This window comes from Taudactylus pleione, unplaced genomic scaffold (assembly GCF_031769625.1).
Source record: "Taudactylus pleione unplaced genomic scaffold, aTauple2 ptg001221l, whole genome shotgun sequence".
NCBI classification, from domain to species: Eukaryota; Metazoa; Chordata; class Amphibia; order Anura; family Myobatrachidae; genus Taudactylus; species Taudactylus pleione.
Window position 1 is genome coordinate 114,917 of NW_028285621.1, and position 20,701 is coordinate 135,617.

The 20,701-nt window shown below is 43.1% G+C and overlaps 1 protein-coding gene across 1 annotated transcript in view; it reads left to right on the forward strand.

The window, feature by feature from the left end:
• Nucleotides 1–1,444: 1,444 nt before the first annotated feature.
• LOC148451013 (GDP-L-fucose synthase-like) overlaps nt 1,445–20,701 on the forward strand; it is a 30,587-nt gene continuing 11,330 nt past the window's right edge. Inside the window, exons 1-2 of the mRNA XM_088462378.1 lie at nt 1,445–1,551; nt 19,791–19,944. Of these exons, the coding sequence (XP_088318504.1) occupies nt 19,802–19,944 (143 nt within the window). The 5' untranslated portion in view covers nt 1,445–1,551; nt 19,791–19,801. The remainder of the gene's footprint in view (nt 1,552–19,790; nt 19,945–20,701) is intronic.

A 20,701-nucleotide genomic window follows, 5' to 3' on the forward strand; every position in this document is an offset into this window, starting at 1 on the left:
TTATGCACACCCTTTAAACTGCGTTTTGGTGGCCTGACACGCCTGCGTTCGCACATCCACTCCCCCGTTCACAAGCACCTTCCCCTGTTACCACCCACAAACGGCGCTATCTGTCACTCAAAGCAGCGACCTGAAAGTGGCTTGCGAGCTACCAAAATCAGATCTCAACAAACGACTTGCGCACACGCACTGTGAATTATATGCATGCGTAGATGTGCGAAAATCGCTCCCAGTGAGCGATCGTGCCATAGCAAGCGGTTTTGAATGAGCTCCTGAGTGTATATTTACATTTGCTGTATCATTTCTTTCATTTAGGACACAGGTTCTCAAACTCGGTCCTCAGGACCCCACACAGTGCATGTTTTCCAGGTCTCCTCAATGAATGTGAGTTGAATAATTAGTTCCACCTGTGAATCTTTTAAAATGTGTCAGTGAGTAATGAATACACCTGTGCTCCTGCTGGGTGACCTGGAAAACATGAACTGTGTGGGGTCCTGAGGACCGAGTTTGAGAACCACTGATTTAGGACATGTGAATTACACAGGTTCTGTGGCTGATTAATACCAGGTGAAATGGAGACTAACGGTGCGTACAAACGTAGCGATCTGCCAGCGATGCGATGTCGCTGGCATATCGTACTGCACCCTCCCTGGTGTGTTGGATGATCTATGTAGATCATCCAAGACACCACGAACTTACCAGCGACTATCAGCGATCGTGGGTCCCTCTAGTAACCTGCTCGATATTGAGCAGATTAACCAGCATGCACAGAGGACGGGCGATATCGCTATTGCCCAAACGTGCCCGCGCATCGCTGGTCGATTTGCGGTTGGATGGTGCCTAAAACTGCACAATTTGCAATATGATCGATATCGTTATCGTGCAAATCGTGTCGCTAAATCACTATGTGTGTACGCACCATGACAGTCAGCCAGCCAGAGAGCCTGTGTGATCCATGTGTGTCTGAAATCACTGGGGTGATATGATAATCCTATTTATAGTAACCATCAGGATCTTACACACATTATCCAGACTTATAATTCATCGTCTGCAGATGACAAAATTATAAATCAAATATAGAATGAGAAACGCAGCATTTATAGAATGTACGAGATGAGCTGGCTGGTTGCTATGGGCAACTTCTCAAGTGGACTACTGTAGACCACAGGTTCTCACACTCTGTCCTCAGGACCCCAAACAGTGCATGTTTTCCAGGTCTCCTCACAGAATCACAAGTGAAATAATCAGCTCCACCTGTGGATCTTTTAAAATCATTTTAAATGTGTCAGTGAGTAATGTACCTGCTGGGTGACCTGGAAAACATGGACTGTTAGCTTTCCTGAGCACCCAGCTTGAGAACCACTAATCTCGAAGGTTTGATAAATCTCACCCACAATGTAATCAGTCAGTAACATAGGAAACTCTTATATTCAGATCAGGAGGGGTTAAGCCTGAGTGGGCGTGTCCTGACTACATCTCCCAGCATGCAGCAGCCGGGCTGACGTCACACCCAGAGAGACAAGACTGAATGAGTGAGAAAGACAGACATAGGTGAGAGCCCACAGTATGTACTAAGACCTGCACCCCTATACTGTGTGTATATATATATATACTATAGTGCTGTAACACTCAGTGACTGGTATATATATATATACTGTGTGTGCCTGATACTATAGTGCTGTAACACTCAGTGACTGGTATATATATATACTGTGTGTGCCTGATACTATAGTGCTGTAACACTCAGTGACTGGTATATATATATACTGTGTGTGCCTGATACTATAGTGCTGTAACACTCAGTGACTGGTATATATATATACTGTGTGTGCCTGATACTATAGTGCTGTAACACTCAGTGACTGGTATATATATATACTGTGTGTGCCTGATACTATAGTGCTGTAACACTCAGTGACTGGTATATATATACTGTGTGTGCCTGATACTATAGTGCTGTAACACTCAGTGACTGGTATATATATATATACTGTGTGTACCTGATACTATAGTGATGTAACACTCAGTGACTGGTATATATATATACTGTGTGTGCCTGATACTATAGTGCTGTAACACTCAGTGACTGGTATATATATATATACTGTGTGTACCTGATACTATAGTGATGTAACACTCAGTGACTGGTATATATATACTGTGTGTGCCTGATACTATAGTGCTGTAACACTCAGTGACTGGTATATATATATATACTGTGTGTGCCTGATACTATAGTGCTGTAACACTCAGTGACTGGTATATATATATACTGTGTGTGCCTGATACTATAGTGATGTAACACTCAGTGACTGGTATATATATATACTGTGTGTGCCTGATACTATAGTGCTGTAACACTCAGTGACTGGTATATATATATACTGTGTGTGCCTGATACTATAGTGCTGTAACACTCAGTGACTGGTATATATATATACTGTGTGTGCCTGATACTATAGTGCTGTAACACTCAGTGACTGGTATATATATATACTGTGTGTGCCTGATACTATAGTGCTGTAACACTCAGTGACTGGTATATATATACTGTGTGTGCCTGATACTATAGTGCTGTAACACTCAGTGACTGGTATATATATACTGTGTGTGCCTGATACTATAGTGCTGTAACACTCAGTGACTGGTATATATATATATACTGTGTGTGCCTGATACTATAGTGCTGTAACACTCAGTGACTGGTATATATATATACTGTGTGTGCCTGATACTATAGTGCTGTAACACTCAGTGACTGGTATATATATACTGTGTGTACCTGATACTATAGTGCTGTAACACTCAGTGACTGGTATATATATATATACTGTGTGTGCCTGATACTATAGTGCTGTAACACTCAGTGACTGGTATATATATATACTGTGTGTGCCTGATACTATAGTGCTGTAACACTCAGTGACTGGTATATATATATATACTGTGTGTGCCTGATACTATAGTGCTGTAACACTCAGTGACTGGTATATATATATACTGTGTGTGCCTGATACTATAGTGCTGTAACACTCAGTGACTGGTATATATATATACTGTGTGTGCCTGATACTATAGTGCTGTAACACTCAGTGACTGGTATATATATATATACTGTGTGTGCCTGATACTATAGTGATGTAACACTCAGTGACTGGTATATATATACTGTGTGTGCCTGATACTATAGTGCTGTAACACTCAGTGACTGGTATATATATACTGTGTGTGCCTGATACTATAGTGCTGTAACACTCAGTGACTGGTATATATATACTGTGTGTGCCTGATACTATAGTGCTGTAACACTCAGTGACTGGTATATATATATATACTGTGTGTGCCTGATACTATAGTGCTGTAACACTCAGTGACTGGTATATATATATACTGTGTGTGCCTGATACTATAGTGCTGTAACACTCAGTGACTGGTATATATATACTGTGTGTACCTGATACTATAGTGATGTAACACTCAGTGACTGGTATATATACTGTGTGTGCCTGATACTATAGTGATGTAACACTCAGTGACTGGTATATATATATACTGTGTGTGCCTGATACTATAGTGCTGTAACACTCAGTGACTGGTATATATATATACTGTGTGTGCCTGATACTATAGTGCTGTAACACTCAGTGACTGGTATATATATATACTGTGTGTGCCTGATACTATAGTGCTGTAACACTCAGTGACTGGTATATATATATACTGTGTGTGCCTGATACTATAGCATCGGACCGGCCCTGCAGAGTAGCAAATGCTCACTGGGAAAACGGCGGTGGCCATTTTCCCAGTGATCTGTGCATGCGAAGAAAAGATGTCCCCCGGGAAAGTAGGCGCAGCCGCCATTTTCCTGGAGACCGGCTCATGCGCAGTAGATTCTGGCATGAAGCCAGAATCTACAGCGCTCAGTGCTTTTTATTGTACAGTTGTACTGAGAGATTTGTAATAATAATATTATTAATGCTCATTATATCCCATCTGGTTGTATATGGAATATTTGTTTGGCTGTAAAGCTGCCCATCCACTAGCAGACATGAAAACGACTGCGCGATGACGACATTGTAATCGTGCAGTCGTTTTTCAGTCTGTGATGTGTCGAGCAGTCGGTCAGTGTAGGCGCAATCCATCTGCAAACATGCTGAACCTCACCTTATCGTCGGGTTATCCAGCATGTTTGCCCGATGATAGAAGTCTGAACGATCGTTATCGTTCAGTCGCTCAATTAAATCGTCTAGTGGATGGGCACCTTAAGGGCTCTATTTATTAACAACATTTTTACTAAAATAAAGTGAAAAAGGCTGTTTTGTGTTTTCGCACCCTTTTCACATTGTTACTATCACCTATAGTTATTACAGGGCAATTGGAGTAGAATTCATAAAATTCTACTCCAACCCCTAAGTATCACTTATGTTTAGTAAGCAGATCGCATTTCCCATAACTGTAATGGGAAATGTGATCTGACCAAAGTTACTAAAAATAAAGTGTGAAAAAATACCGGGGAAAGCCCTGTGATAATAACGCCACCTGGAGGTGGCATTATCCAGGGTCTCCCCCCGGTTACCAGACTCCTGCTCCGCTATAACAGACAGAGCAGAGCCTGGAGCTGGCCCCAGTGATCAGCTGTGTGGTCTAAACACACCGCAAGGTGATAGCATGCTAAAAAAAAAAATGGTAAAAAATGTACTTGCCTGACTCCAGGGACCGGTGTTCAGGGCTCTGGTGATGTCTCCCCTCCGGTCAGCTGGTCTCCCATAGTGCACTGCTGCCCGGTCATCAGGTGATCGGGTCCCAGTGCAGTATGGGATATCACCTGACCGGAGGACATGGAAGACATCACCGGAGCCCGGATCATGCAGGTAAGTGTTATTTATGGTAGAGGCGGGGCTTAGCGCCGGGGGGTAGCAGCGACGGTCGGTCGGCTCATGTGCGGAGTACCGTGACTACTGTGCGGAGGAGATTCGCAGGGACAGAGCTTTATCGCAAGCTCTGTCCCTGCAAGGGATTTGTAGTAAATCCCTGTGATATTGTCTGAATTCGCAATGCAAATTCACTCTGTAATATCACACTACAATCTGCATTACCAATGCGGATTGTAGTAAATAGAGCCCTAAGTCTTTTCCTTAACTACTTATCTCAGAATCTTTTTATTTTTTAAATGGCTTTATTTTGTTTCCTTACTGTGAGACATTTTCCTACATCTGATTACCCGGCCCTGCAGCTATTTTTAGGTGTATCTGTGTGATATGTAAGATTACGTGTATCGTGGCAGGGCTGGTGCTTGCACAGGTGTGTACACACTGCAGGGTTTAGTAATCTCCCGTGCATACATCCTCCTGGTCGATGTCATTCAGTTACTTTAGTCTGCCTGCTCCTGCAGAGTAACAACGTGGCTGGATCAAGGCTTCAGTCCTGACCCCACCTGTGTGTGTAACACCGTATCCAAGAAGCCTTGTGGTAAGGATGGGAGATCATATTCATCATAGACCAGAATTGTCATGCATGGTGGCACAGTGGATAGCTTTACAGTTCTGGGGTCATGGGATTGATTCCAACTCGGGCTGTTTCTGTGTGGAGTTTATATGTTCTTTACGTGTTGCCGTGGATTTCCTTCCATGGGGGGGGGGTGGAGATTCCGCACTTGTGCCAAGTAAACTTTTTACAGGATATATCATAAATAACCAGCATTAAGAGAGACAAAAAATTTATACATTTGCAAAAAAGGCCGCTTAGAAACACGGATTTCACCAATCGCCACAAAATCTGTACATCGAGCAATAATAGGGGTTCAAGCGCTCTCATTAAGGTTCAGTCTAGTTTAACATCAGTCCCGCAATAATAAAAAAATAGTCTCTTCAAACTTAAATGAAACACAAGGGGGGAAACGAATATAGTGTAAAACCATAACATTTATTCATATTTTGATGACAAATATAAAATCGCATACCATAAAGGACTTTTTATGAAAGGCACAATCTCAAGCATATAGGGGTCTTAATGCTCCCCCCCCTATTGAGCGGTACCTTCCTAGGATCAGGGTCACAATGGTAGCACCATAAGATCAAACACCAACGCGTTTCAACCACTCAATGGTCTTTTTCAAGGTGCATGTAAAAATGACCAGGCTTTTATAGCAGAGGTTCCAGTCTCCACCCCTTTTTTTTTTTAATCAAGGGGCGTGTCATATCAATTAGTAATCCTAACTTGTCCCGGGCATCCTAATCGGAATACAGTGTATACTTTAAGATTATAGTCAGGTGCATAAATATCGGGACATTGACAGAATTTTCATATTTTGGCCTCTATTCACCACCACAATGGCTTTGAAATGAAACAAACAAGATGTGCTTTACCTGCAGACTTTCAGATTTAATTTGAGGGTAATTACATCCAAATAAGGTGAACGGTGTAGGAATTACAACGGTTTCTATATGTGCCTCCCAATTTTTAAGGGGCCAAAAGTAATGGGACAAATTAAATAATCCTAAATCTAACTTTCACTTTTTAATACTTTGTTGCAAATCCTTTGCAGGCAATTACAGCCTGAAGTCTGGAACACATAGACATCACCAGACGCTGGGTGTCATCCCTGGTGATGCTCTGCCAGGCCTCTACTGCAAATGTCTTCAGTTCCTACTTGTTCTTGGGTCATTTTCCCTTCAGTTTTGTCTTCACCAAGTGAAATGCATGCTCAATCGGATTCAGGTCAGGGGATTGGCTTGGCCATTGCATAAATTCCACTTTTTAGTCTTAAAAAACTCTTTGGTTGCTTTTGCAGTATGCTTCGGGTCATTGTCCATCTGCACTGTGAATCGCCGTCCAATGAGTTCTGAAGCATTTGACTGAATATGAGCTTATAATATTGCCCAAAACACTTCAGAATTCATTCTGCTGCTTTTGTCAGCAGTCACATCATCAATAAATACAAGGGAACCAGTTCCATTAGCAGCCGTACATGCCCACGCCATGATACTGCCACCACCATGCTTCACTGATGAGGTGGCATAGGTTTAATTACATATATCATAATACCCAGTGGGACCACTGACCTAAAATGTGGTAAAAATATCCACATGTACTTGTACAAACAAAAATATGTAAGGGATGATTCCTGGAAATAATAAATAGGTTTTTTTGTTTTTTTATAGATGCAGCCATTTTCAACCAAATAATAGGGCATTAAAACATCCCTATTCTCAGAATATTAAACTATACATCATCTCTAGATGTATACCAATTCTGACCTCATATAAAAATATATAATAGAGCACATGTATAAAACAGAGGAAGATACAGAACATGGAATACAAAGGTAATAAATTTAAGATCATGCATAAAAAAAAATCAATCTAACAAAATCACTAGTCTAAAACACTATATATAAATAATAGGTAGTAGAGAAAAGTGCAAAGAGTGTAATATGGTCCCCTATCTTCACAGGAACCACTTTAGTTAAATTCAGAGCACGTACATAGAAAAAAAAGAAAGACCCACATTGTAGAGTACATAAGTAATATCTAGATCTTTCATAAAAGAATCCACTAAAAGCATCAATTTAGAAACTCCTCTAAAACCCTCATGTAAATCTGGGGTAGTGAAGAAAAGTGCAAATAATACAATGTTATCCCGTATTGGATATATTTATAGGAACCACTTTAATTCAAAATCCGCGTTGAGGCCATGTGGTTCTAACGTCTTCACTTCTAACATCGCAGGAGATGCGTTATCTGATACAGGTACACTCAATACTGCCTGTTATGTACATTCTCCCAAAAATCCACAAAGATGTGACAAATGCCCCCCTGGCCATCCTATAATAGCTGGTACAGACTCGATCACTTCCAACTTTGCACATTATATTGATTTCTAGCTACAGCCAGAAGTAACTAGGTTTAAATCTTATGTTAAGGACATGATATATACCATCAAACATTTAAATAACAACATCAAAGTTTCTGACCATAATTTTTTTTAATTACTGCACATGTATCTTCCTTATGCACCATAATTGACCACCAATTAGGAATTAATGCTGTGGAATATGCACTAAGGAAGAATCAAAATCAGGTAAACTAAATTAAACTAGACTTCATTAAAGAGTCTATAGATTTTATCCTGAATAATAATTATTTTTGGTTCAACGGACCGTATTGCCTCCAAAAAAAAGGGAACGGTGATGGGTAGCAGAGTGGCTCCCTCATACTCCAGTCTCTTCATGGGATGGTGGAAGGACTTTGTGGTATGTAACAATAAACCCTACATTTAAAGTATACTTGTGTGGCTAAGATATATAGAAAATATTTTTATTTGGGGTGGGAAAGAGGAAGATTTTAAATTTTATTTTTTGAATATCTTAATCATCATTTTAATATCTCATCTTTAACATTGAGAAGGAAGTACATATTATTTATAAAATGGGAGACATCCAAGCTACAAGAAACTACGAGAAAGCAACTGGTGTATTAATGTGAATAGTCATCACCACCCGAGATGGCTTAGAAACATCCCTAAGGGACAGATTTGTGGAGTACGTAGAAATTGTACTAGCGAGGAGACTTTTAATGATCAGGTGAAAAGCTTAAAATATAAGTTCATTGCCAAAAGGATATAATAAAGAGAAAATAGAGGACACCATTGAGGAGATGAAGGGTCTTTTAAAATATAAAGATAAAACTAATTAACCAGAAAACTGAATGTCTTTTTCTCACCACCTACAGTAATAAGCATAAAGCAATAGAACATTGGTATTTGTTACAACAAGACCCAATTTTAAAGGACATTTGTCACATCTAGACCTATATTAACGTATGGGAGAGCTCCCAACATCAATAATAAACTGGTCAAAAATGCAAGAACCGAAAAGAGAATGGGAAGAATAAAAACAGTATTTTCATCGTTGTGGGTCGTGCATTGTATGTACTACACATACCAAACAGACAGCTAAAGATGAGACATTCAATTCGAGCTCTAATAATAGGACTTTTAAAGTACAGGAATTTATCACATGTAATCGCATGAATTGCATCTATATGATTGAATATCTGTGGCCTACAGTATATTGGTAAGACATCCAGAAAACTCAGAGGTGGGCTGAACACCTCAGAAATATAAAGAGGGATGTAACCATCTGCGTTCTGTGAATGGTATTCAAACGATTATGGGTATTAAAAAGGTGGAAGGCAATTGGCGGGCGAAAGGAGTAAAATCTTTTTTTAGCCAAAGCAGAAATGAGGCTTATATGAAGCGAAGACGTTAGAACCACATGGCCTCCAAGGTGGATTTTGAATTAAAATGGTTCCTATGAAGATATCTAATATGGGATCATATTGCACTATTTGGACTTTACTTGACTACCCCAGATTTACATGAGGGTTTTAGATAAGTGAGTTTCTTGATGCTTTCTGTGGATTATTTTATGTAAGATCTTATGAATATTACTTATGTAATCTACGTTGTGTATCTTCCCCCCCCCCCCCCCCTTGTTTTTTTTGTTTCTATTTACGTGCTCTGAATTGGTATATTTTTGAACTGAAGTGGTTCCAATGAATATATCTAATAGAAGATGTAGTTATGAGATGCCACCGGTCTCAATACAGACAACCGAATCCTGACGAGAGTTAAGCTAGGCATCGAAATGACAACGCATGTCTTAATCCCGATGGCGGCACACTGAAGGACGCAAGTCCGGGCTGCCCTTAGCGGTAACCATGGGGGGTGGGTAGGAGGGCTAGCTTTAGGGACCATAGTGGGGTTAGATTTTTTTTTGGGGGGGGGGTTAGCGTTAGGCACCCCCCCTGGGAGGGTTAGGTTTAGGGTGCAGTAAGGGGGGGGTTAGGCACTAGGGGGGGAAGGTTGGGGTTGGGCACAACTAAGGGAGGGTGAGGGGTAGGGATAGGGTACTTACCTGCCCTGTTGGGAGCTTCTCCCTTCGTGCTGCTGACCTTGGGATATGAACCGGCTGCCGGGACTTCATACCCATTCCGATGCCACAATAAAGAGGGATTAAATCAATAATATCAAAATAATTCCCCAAAGTAGTGCTGGTACAGGTTTTATTTCAATACACTGAACTAATTGTTACTTGGGCACTTGGCGCAGTCTAGTGCAGAATAATATTTGGTACCAGAAGTAATTAATGAGCATGAACAGTTATATGCAGGAATTAAGTATTAGATACGCACTATTTACCAAAAAGCACCCCCAAAAAAACATTCCTTGGCGCTAATAAATACTCCATTGAATTATAGTAATTTTTAACAGAACAAATTTTTTTCCCGAACTTGCTGGGCATTGTGCCCAGAGACACACAGGAGCCTTACCAGCCCGCATTTCAAAGGAAAGGCTTGTTCAGTAACCACCAGCCCTCCACTGCCAGGCTATAGGGCTATTACCATATCAATCCCTCTGTGAGGATGTCTAACCAGCAGTTTGTTGCCAAATGTCAATACCCTGTGCGTTTCTGTAAGTGCGTAGGCTGTGCGTTTCTGTAAGTGCGTAGGCTGTGCGTTTCTGTAAGTGCGTAGGCTGTGCGTTTCTGTAAGTGCGTAGGCTGTGCGTTTCTGTAAGTGCGTAGGCTGTGCATTCAAACCTGTTTCCCCAATTTCAAAAACTGCGCACAGCACTTTAAATGATAAATTTCAATATCACCCATAAATCTACAGTACATGGCGTCCTGCACCTACATTGTCCCTTTTAAAGATGGTGCCGTGCAATGAGGGTTAACCCCTTCAGTCCCTGAGTGGCTGTTTTAGCCACATGTGGTCGAGCTCCGGACACAGTAAGGGATTGAGTATTAAGACGGACTGTCGGCTATGTATGCAGTAATACTCTGCTTTATACTCTCCCTCTCTCCTGCCAATGCTGCTATTTAGGCAAAAATTAACTCTTCACGTGTCTGGTATGCTGCAAAAGATCTAACCATTAAAGCTTTGATGTATCTTTGCTGCTAAAGGTAGGTACACACCTGACCGATATCTGCAGACTCTCTGATTACTTGTGACTGACGTCAATCACCCCCAGTCCTTGAAGCAAGTGTACGTACACACATCACGATGCACCAATATACATGCAGCGGGTAAAATAAGTATTGAACACATCCACATTTTCTCAGTAAATATATGTGTAATGGGGCTATTGTAATGACATTTTCACCAAATGTCAGCAACAACCCATGCAATCCCCACATGCAAAGAAATCACACCATAGATGTCCATAAATTAAGTTATATGTAATAATATGAAATGACACAGGGAAAAAGTATTGAACACGCTTACTGATATATATTTAATACTTTGTATAAAAGCCTTTGGCAATGACAGCTTCAAGGACGCCTCCTGTATGGAGACACTAGCCGCATGCATTGCTCAGGTGTGATTTTTGTCCCATTTTTCCACACAAACAGTCTTCAAACCTTGAAGGTTCCGTGGCCTCTTCTATGAACTCTGGGCCTGATTCAGAGCCGAACGCTATGACCAGAGCACTCGCTCTTAATCAGTGCCCTCCTCCATGAAAATGGAGCGGCCTCCTGGCCGCTCGCATAGCTGTGGGTGACCACCCACAGCATATGCGAGCGTCCATGATGATGGTCGCGATGGTCTTGACCATCGAGCTTGCGATGGAGACCCTGCGGTAGGGTCTCGCTGCCCTGGAGTGATTTTGGCTCTATCAGAGCCAAAATCACTCCCACTGACATCACTAGTGATGTCAGTGGGGCCGGCTTCAGACGGTAGGCGTTCCCATGGGAACGCCTCCGTCTGGCAGGCACGCCCACCAAAGGGGGCGTGCTGTCAATCAACATCAACAGCACGCCCCCTTTGGTGCGAGACCCGGAGCGATGGAGAGCCCGTCGCTCGCCGGGTCTCGCGCATGCGCACGACGGAGCTCCCTCCATCGTGCGCATGCGCAGTGGGGGAACATCAACCTGCTTGCAGGCGTCCTGCGCTCGCGAGTGGGTCTGAATGACCCCCTCTGATCTTTAGTTCTTCCCATAGATTTTCAATTTGATTAAAGTCTGGTGATTGGCTGGGCCATTCTAGCAGCTTTAATTTCTTTCTCTGAAACCAATTGAGTATCCTTGGTTGTGTGTTTGGGATCATTGTCTTGCTGTAATGACCGCCCTCGTTTCATCTTCAGCAACCTGGGAGATGGCAGCAGATTTTTATCAAGAATGTCTCTGTACATAATTCCATTCATCCTCCTTCAATCACATGAAGTATGCCAGTACCGTATGCTGAAACACAGCCCCACACCATGATGTTCCCACCTCCAAACTTCACTGTTGGTATGGTGTTTTGGGGGTAATGAGCAGTGCCATTTCTCCTCCATACATGGTGTGTATTATGGCATCCAAAGAGTTCAATTTTGCTCTCATCTGACCAGACTTTATTCTACCAGCATTTCACAGGCTTGTCCATATGTTGTGCAGCAAACATGAAAGGAGTTTCAACATGCTTTATCTTCAGCAATGGAGTCTTGCGTGGTGAGCGGGCATACAGACCATGGCGTTTGAGTCCATTACTTATTGATTTCTTTGAAACAATTGTACCTGCTAATTCCAGGTCTTTCTGAAGCTCTGCACAAGTGGCTCTTGGACAACTCTTCTTAAAATTATTTTTACTCCTCTGTCTGAAATCTTGCGAGTATCACCTAGTCGTGGCCGGTTTATGAGGAAATTATGTTCTTTCCACTTTCGGATTATGGCCCCAATATTGCTCACTGGAACATTCAGAAGTTTAGAAATCCTTCTGTAACCAATGCCATCAGTATGTTTTGCAACAATAAGGTTGTGATGGTCTTGAGAGAGCTCTTTGCTTTTACCCATCATGAGATGTTTCTTGTGACACCTTGGTAATGAGACACCTTTTTTATAGGCCATCAATTGGGGCTGAACCAGTTTATATTAATTTGCTCTGACAAGGGGTAGGATTGCGTTCTAATTACTGATATTTCAGCTGGTGTCTTGGCTTTCCTATTATTACACATAACTTAACTTAATTTGTGGACATCTATGGTTTGATTTCTTTGAATGTGGGGATTGCATGGGTTGTTGCTGACATTTGGTGAAAATGTAATTACAATAGCCCCATTACACATATATTTACTGAGAAAAATGTGGATGTGTTCAATACTAATTTTACCCGCTGTATGTCTGTGCAGGACGTCGTGTGTACCCAGCACAAATTGCAACTGATCAAAGCTTCAAAATACTTCCTAACAATTGAAGTTCAAACAGCGTGACATTTACTTCTAATTCTTAAATTACAAACAAAGCACTTGAGATTTATGTTTGCTAAAACCAGCGCGATTAACCTCAGTCATTGTTTAAATCATACTGGGTTATAAGAAACCTGTGCCTGCTGCTAGAAGCAGTCTTTTGTTCTAAAGTTGCATCGGCTAAAGAATAACTCCTAATCCTCATTGTGGATTCAAGATTTATGTATGATTGGGTGTAATTACTTCCACAGTTTTGAAGTTTGGTCTTTTGTGTATATATGAAGTTGCAATATATTTTATCTAAGTAATAAAGTGAGTAACTGAATAGCACCCCTGGTTTTTGGCTTGTATAAATTGCTGTTCTAGGGGATTCTGGTCTCCCCTTGTAATAACTGAGACAGCTGTCAGGCAATTAGTGCAAAATTAAGATCCTATGTATTAATGTTTTACATAACCTGTCCTTTTGTGGTTTTATATAATTTTTATAACTTGTATTCTTCGTATAACTCCTTACTGCACCTGCCCGATAATCTCTATATGGGTCCCCTGGACACTGTTTACTGTACAGGCAGCCCCAGGGGAGAGTGGTGCTCTATCAGTCCACTGACTTATCACTCCATCAGTGCCCGATCACAGGGGCATAGGGGTGGCGTGTGTGTGTGATCTATTTTAGTATTGAGCTGCAAGGGGGAGGTAGATGGGAGAGCTGTAAAATGAGAGGGAAGGGGAGCAGAGGAAGACGGAATAGAGAGGGCAGTAGGGCTGTTTATTATAATTATTATTGACACTCGGTTACTGTTTTTTCACTTTACATTCTTCACAAGCTCAACAACCTACCTAGTTGCCTGCCTCAAGTCCTCTCCTGCCTACCAGCACGTGCTGGTCATCCTGCCCCCGTCAAGTACTGTCTATGCCTTTCAGCGTGCCTCCTTGCCCACCATCTAATCCTCTCCCGCTTACCCACACACCACTTCACTGGCTCCTTGCCTGACTCCAGTCTTCTCCTGCCTGCCCGCCTCATGTCCACTCCCGTCTAGCCACCTGCCTCTAGTACTCGCCCACCTCCTGTCCTTACCCTCCTACTTACTGCCTCCAGTCCTTGCCCGCCTCTCCGTCTGTGACTGTCATTACTTCTGGACAAGTGCCCTCTGCAGCTGCTGCTGGCAGTGGACTGCATAAATATGCATCCCCTCCCTGCCTTTATTTCATCAATGACCCGTCCTGACAGTCGGAGAACCATTGGTAGGTTGAGCTCCTGTTTTGGCAGATGTGGCCCACAACCACTTTGGCAAAATTGAGTAGAGGGAGGTGAGTGGAGGGGGCGCTTATCAATAGCATGCCCTGTGTGCCATGGCTTCATGCTGCACCTCTGTATAGGCTGCCCAGAAAGCACCACTCTGCCCTGCCCGTTGCTGACTCCTCATTCATATTTATACCCAATCACCTGACCCTGGGGATGAGTGGTAGAAGCATTCCCATTGGTAGAGGTGGAGGGCAGGCCTGTTACCCTAACAACCACTATGCTCCGCTCATGATTGGCTGCACTTCTGGGATTCCTGCATTGGAGAGAAATAAAAGGAGGACAGCTCACATTCACTCGGCAAGTAGGGATGGGCAATGGAAGCCTGGCATCAAATGGTTGCCGGGCTTCTGACATCAAATCCAGCGGTCGCAACTATTCCATAGTATAACCATCGCAGCGGATATACTGTGCAGAAGCAGTCATAGCTTCGCGCATTCGCACTTAAGATCAATAAGGGGGTGGAGCCTTGCGGTACCCCTTACGAGATGCTGGGCTGCCCACCTGCTCTACTTAACACTGTAAATAGATGCCATGCTCATGCGCACGGTATCTATTCTCCCTCTGCTATGCTAGGCTCTGCCCTCCCACCCACAGCCACCCACCAGATGGGAATTGGAAAGCTGCATCCGATGGCTGGCAACCATTGAATTCCCAATATTCGATGGAAAAAGTACTACCATCAATTAAGAAACATTGATGGTTGCTGACCTCCGGCTTCCGATGTCCATCCCTATCTGCAGGGGGAGCAAGCCAATAGTTGTCGAAATGAGCGTCCAGCTCAATTTGCGCATGGATCGGACCGCGAGGTAACTTTTGGTATTGCCAGAGTATTTTACTTCTATTTTCTATTAGTTCTCCAGACCGCTGTGTCTGTATGAAGATGTTATCATTATTGGACATATAATCACTAATTGACCGCAGTACTTGGGCATATATTGATTTTTATCAACGTGGATTTTTTTTTCTTTTAATGGATTTGCTATTACTTCTGTTTAGGTGCCATACCGGATTGTTATGTGACCCCAGTGCCTGTAGGCAGTGTCTGGGCATACATTTAGGTTACCGGTTTGGAGTTTGTTTACTGATGTATAAATGCCCTAGCTCAGATAGCAATCATACAAGTTACCTGTACCTGTCCAGCACCAGGCCTACGCACCACTATTCTCTGTACTTCAGCTGGAATCTCATTGCTGACGTTATCACTTTGCCTCCCCTGCAATCAGGGCTGGCAGTGATTCGTCCTCTCCAAAAGCAGATCCAACGTTACTACTCCCTTCTGTCAGAGTTATGCCACGTATCCACTAGCCGATACCGACACGACAGTCATCCCCCCCCCCCTGCAGCGCCTACACTGGACGATTGATCGTACAGTGTAGGCACATTGATCATCTCTGAACATGGGCAGTCTGTCGTTATCAGCAGACTGACCGGCATGTTCAGTAGATAATTGACGTCGGAGCACGCGTCTCTGGTGGTTTCCAACATAATAGTACCCGATTTGTGCACAATTACTGAGCGTTTGAGCAATTTCACGATTAAGACGCCGTAATCGTGCAGTCACATCACGTAGTGGATACGTGGCATTAGAACTTCAACCTATCAATCTGTGTTCTCACGCCCTTGTCCACTGCCTCACAGCAAAGAGGGGAATTCACTAGATCTTACACCAGTGTTTCCCATACTGTCTGCCGCCGGGCGTTTTCATTTATTTATTTTTTTTCAGGCTATAGGGAGAAGGAGTTCTCTTTAGCCAGTCTATGTAGCAATGTGGTTCTCCCCATTTTGCCGCATTAAGAAAGGACCTGGCGTCGGCCGGGATACCGGGCAGCTCCAGATCTTCCTTCCATTTGTTCTATGCTGGGTTCACTCTGGGTCAGAAGAGCGTTTGCTGAGCCCTGACTGGTGGAGCTCAGCACACGCTCCTCTGACCCCAGCAGAGAGGACTGGAGTACAACATGGAGGAAGGAGCTGCTGGCTCCACACCAAGCAAGGTGATGGAGGTACCGCAGTCTGCCTGCATGTTTATGTATGTGGGACATGTGTGTGTGTGTGTGTATATGTATGTATGACCCTGTGTGTGTGTGTGTGTGTGTGTGTGTATATGACCCTGCCTGTATGTATATCTGTGTGCCCCAGCCTGTATGTAGTATGTGTGTGTGTGTATATATGGTATGTATGACCCTGCCTGTGTGTGTGTGTATGTGTATGACCCTGCCTGTATGTATGTCTGTGTGCCCCAGCCTGTATGTAGTGTGTGTGTGTGTGACCCTGCCTGTATGTATGTCTGTGTGCCCCAGCCTGTATGTAGTGTGTGTGTGTGTGACCCTTGGCTTAGGGGTGGAACGAAAAAATTCGGGTGCCACGCACAGGGAGTTTGGGAACCACGGTCTTATTACACTACTCTAAATTCTGCTACAATGTTATGCTGGAGTTACTACAATATTGTATGTGTTGTTTGTTATCCATACTCTTGTTTAGATGCTGATCTATTGCACTAATAAAGAAATCTGTTCAAAAAGCCCCCAAAATACCCTATAAGGTATAATTTTGTGGCTACATAGTGCATATCTAATACTTGTTTCCTGCATTAAACTGTTGTAAATAACTGTTCATGCTCCTAAATTACTTCTAGAAACCGAACACTAAACTGCCCCAGTGACCCAAGTAACCATTCATACTGTATGGAAACAAAACCTGCACCGTGCAATACTCGGGGGTTATATATTGTGATATTGTTGATTTTACTCCCTTTTTCATTGTGGCATCACATAGGTGTCGCACTAACTTCCAGGCGATACAATGATGTCATCCTAATGAAATGCATTATAGGTACTCGCTCCATAGGGAAATTCTGTGTAATTAGGATTCTATAGTCATCAAACATGTTTAGCCTATTTTTGTTTCTAAAATATCACATTGACCATTGTGAAGGATATTGCCTTCTTGGCGTGATTTTATTTCATTACCCTGTTACAATAACTTTCAGGGTAGTTACCTCATCTATTCAGTTTTTATCCTTTATAAAAAAAAAAAAAAATCACTAGTACATGATGATGATGATCATTATTATTAGTTTTATTCCTTTGGCTGGCATATGGGAGGGGAATCAGTATGAAATACAGCGCTGGAAATCCCGATCGTCCCTAAGGTAAGTATAAACTAACCTAACCCCCCCTTCCTAAACCTAAGTCCCCCCCCCCGGGGGTGTCTAACCCTAAATCCCCCCCCGCGGCTGTCTGCTCGCGGCGCCCGGCATCCCTTTGATCGGGACGCCGGGCACCTGTCTCCCGGCGTCGGGAAAATGGCAGGCGTCTACATCTAGACGCCGGGGATATGACAGTCGGGAAGCCGGCTGTCGGTATTAAGGCAACCGGTTTCCCGATTGCATCCCATGGGAGGCCTTAGAAAACGTTGAACTGGGACTCCCAAATGTCCCCAAGCCAGGTAATCTGCTGAGCTGTACCTCTTAGGTCAGTGGAGGTGTGCCTCATACAAAGGCTGGTCCTCCCTCACCTGAGAGACGTTTGTGTGCCAGCCAGCGTATATACCCGATCACAGGGATGTGCTGAGTGCAGCAGAGCAGGTTTGTCCGGCTGCTCACCTCTGCGTTCTTACCTGCTGTATAAGAGGCTTGGGGGAGTAATCTGAGGTTTAGCAGGGAGGAGACATCTGACATTACCATTTCCCAGAGTATTCTGCACAGGACAAAAGGGAAATGAGTGTAGAAGTGTAAATAGAGCACCAGCCAGTCTCGAACGCAAGTAGGGAAATAGTTGCTAAGCAGCTTTTACAACAATGCTGGTGGTGCACCAGGGGGGGTAAAGTTATACTCAGAAAAAGGGGTTGATCGAACCGGTGTGAATCACAAAGCTAACACCCCCCCCCTTTTCTGGGTCGCTCTTCTAGAGAAATGGGATTAAAACAGCATTTAGAAGATCTTCATAAAAAATTATATTAACAACATGCAACAAAAATATAATTCATTAGGGGAATTAAGTAACAAAAATAAAGGTTCCCATGAGCTAATACGCGAAAATTATTTACATTAATGTTTTGAAACATCTGAAAATTATATTCCAATAGTAAATTGACTTAAATAGTTACATTTTAAGGGAGAAAATTAAATTGTTGCTCCGATCAGACGCCCATTAGTATTTAACACGCCCAAAAGCACTGAGTTTAGCCGTGCAAAGCGCCTAAACCCATCTTAAATCCTGGTATGAGCGCCCAAACTGCGGACTTCATCACACTTTTTATTTTATTTTTTTTCTCGCACCTCCGGAGGCTGGAGGAGGTGTCTCTGCCGGGACTGATGGGCGTCTGATGAATTGCTCTGATACACCCATTGGTTGGACGCCGGTTGCAATTGAATTTCAACAAATATTGGGAAAATCCAACAGCCGGGATCCATAAGCAACAATTGTGTTCAAATGACGGTATAAGGATCATTATGACATTAGGAATACTCCAAGTACAAAGAACATTAGACGATAAATCCTATATTACACCTGCAGACGTCGCTGTCACAGCAAAAGATGTCTGCCAGGCAAAATATGATGGATCTGTTCATTCATGATGGCGAATACCTGGTACAATCTATCGTACCCGCCGAGAATTAGCTGTCCCCATGAGACAAGCTGGCAGGGCACAGAATCTATACCATACATTAAAATGCTCAACTCTGAAGTCCCTGCTATAGTACATATCTGTGTACATCACATGTGAGTAGTGTATAATAGAGGAGAGATAAGAGACTCCTGATGTTTATTAGGTGTCTGTCTCTTACTTTTGGTCCATGTGCAAACGCAGTGAATGGACCAATGAGGGAGTAACCACCCAGCTTGGATTGGAAGGTAGAGAACGTGTTCTCACTTCTGTATAAGCTGTCAGTGCCCCTGTTGTGAATACACGTTGCAGGAGCAGGTACTGAGAGGGCGTGCTGAGATACCTACACCTGTAGGTGTGTGTGGGGATGGATCTCGGCAGCCATTGTGCATTATCTTAAAATGTCATAATGCAGTAAAATGTCTAGGGTTGGAGGTATTGAGATCACACCTAGTAAGAGTCCTGCTCACGGGAGCTTACACTCTAAAGAAGGAATTTTTTACATTATTGGGAGTAATTTTATGCTTTGGATCTAAGGCGACCTCTCCAGTGCTGGTATGGCTGTGCCAGTCCTGTGCTTGGCATGACGGAGTTCTGAGTGTTATAGCAGATTCTGTGTTACGTGTGGATAAATAACGTGCGTGGTGTTCTGTTACAGGGCAAGTTACCATGTCCGAAAAGAAAGCTAAGAGAATCTTGGTGACCGGAGGGGCTGGCCTGGTGGGGAAAGCCATTGAGAAGGTGGTAGCGGATGGAGAGGGGCAGCCAGACGAGGAATGGATCTTTGTGTCTTCTAAGGACGCGGACCTCACGTGAGTTTGGGGATTTCTGTTGCCCGCACTCATCCAGCCAGGATTACACGTATCTGAGGGACAATACACAGGACATGGAAGGACGGTGATGAAAGCGTGTCCTGTCTATGATCAGCAGAAATAATGCTGGGTATTTTCTTTCTCTTGCTTTGCAATGCTGTAAATACCGTGTTGTCAGCTTAAGGCGGGAGCTGGATGTACTTTATATGGAATGTATAGCAGACTGTGTATAGTTTGTCCGAGCATAGGATTATGGGGGAGAAATGGCGCCACCCCATGGCTAGGAAGTAGCAGTGCTGTCTGTAATGCTACGAGTACACATTTATATATAGCCACATCGCTGCACCCAGTCTCTGGCAGAGTCAGGCTCTGCAGGGTAATTGGCTCCTATGATATATAGTTTGTCTTCCAAATAACATGCAGAACCTCCCATCATTACTATGCATAGCTAGATCGTAGGGCGCGGTCACACGTACACGCATGTCTTATCCGTGCCCATATACTACAGCTGCTATACGCACCCACATTAGGGTAATGTGCTCCTGACAATACAGTAACTGCCACCTTTGGGAACGCGCTATTTATGTCGCCCCCTTTTCATTCCAGATTTCTATAGCAGAATAGAGCTATTCATAATAATCCTGCATTAACCCTTTCACACTTATAAATCCTTATTTTAGCCTAAGTTCATGTTGTTTTGCTGGTAATAGGATAAAGGATGAGGTCTTCTAGATGGTGCATGTAATTCATCTAGTTT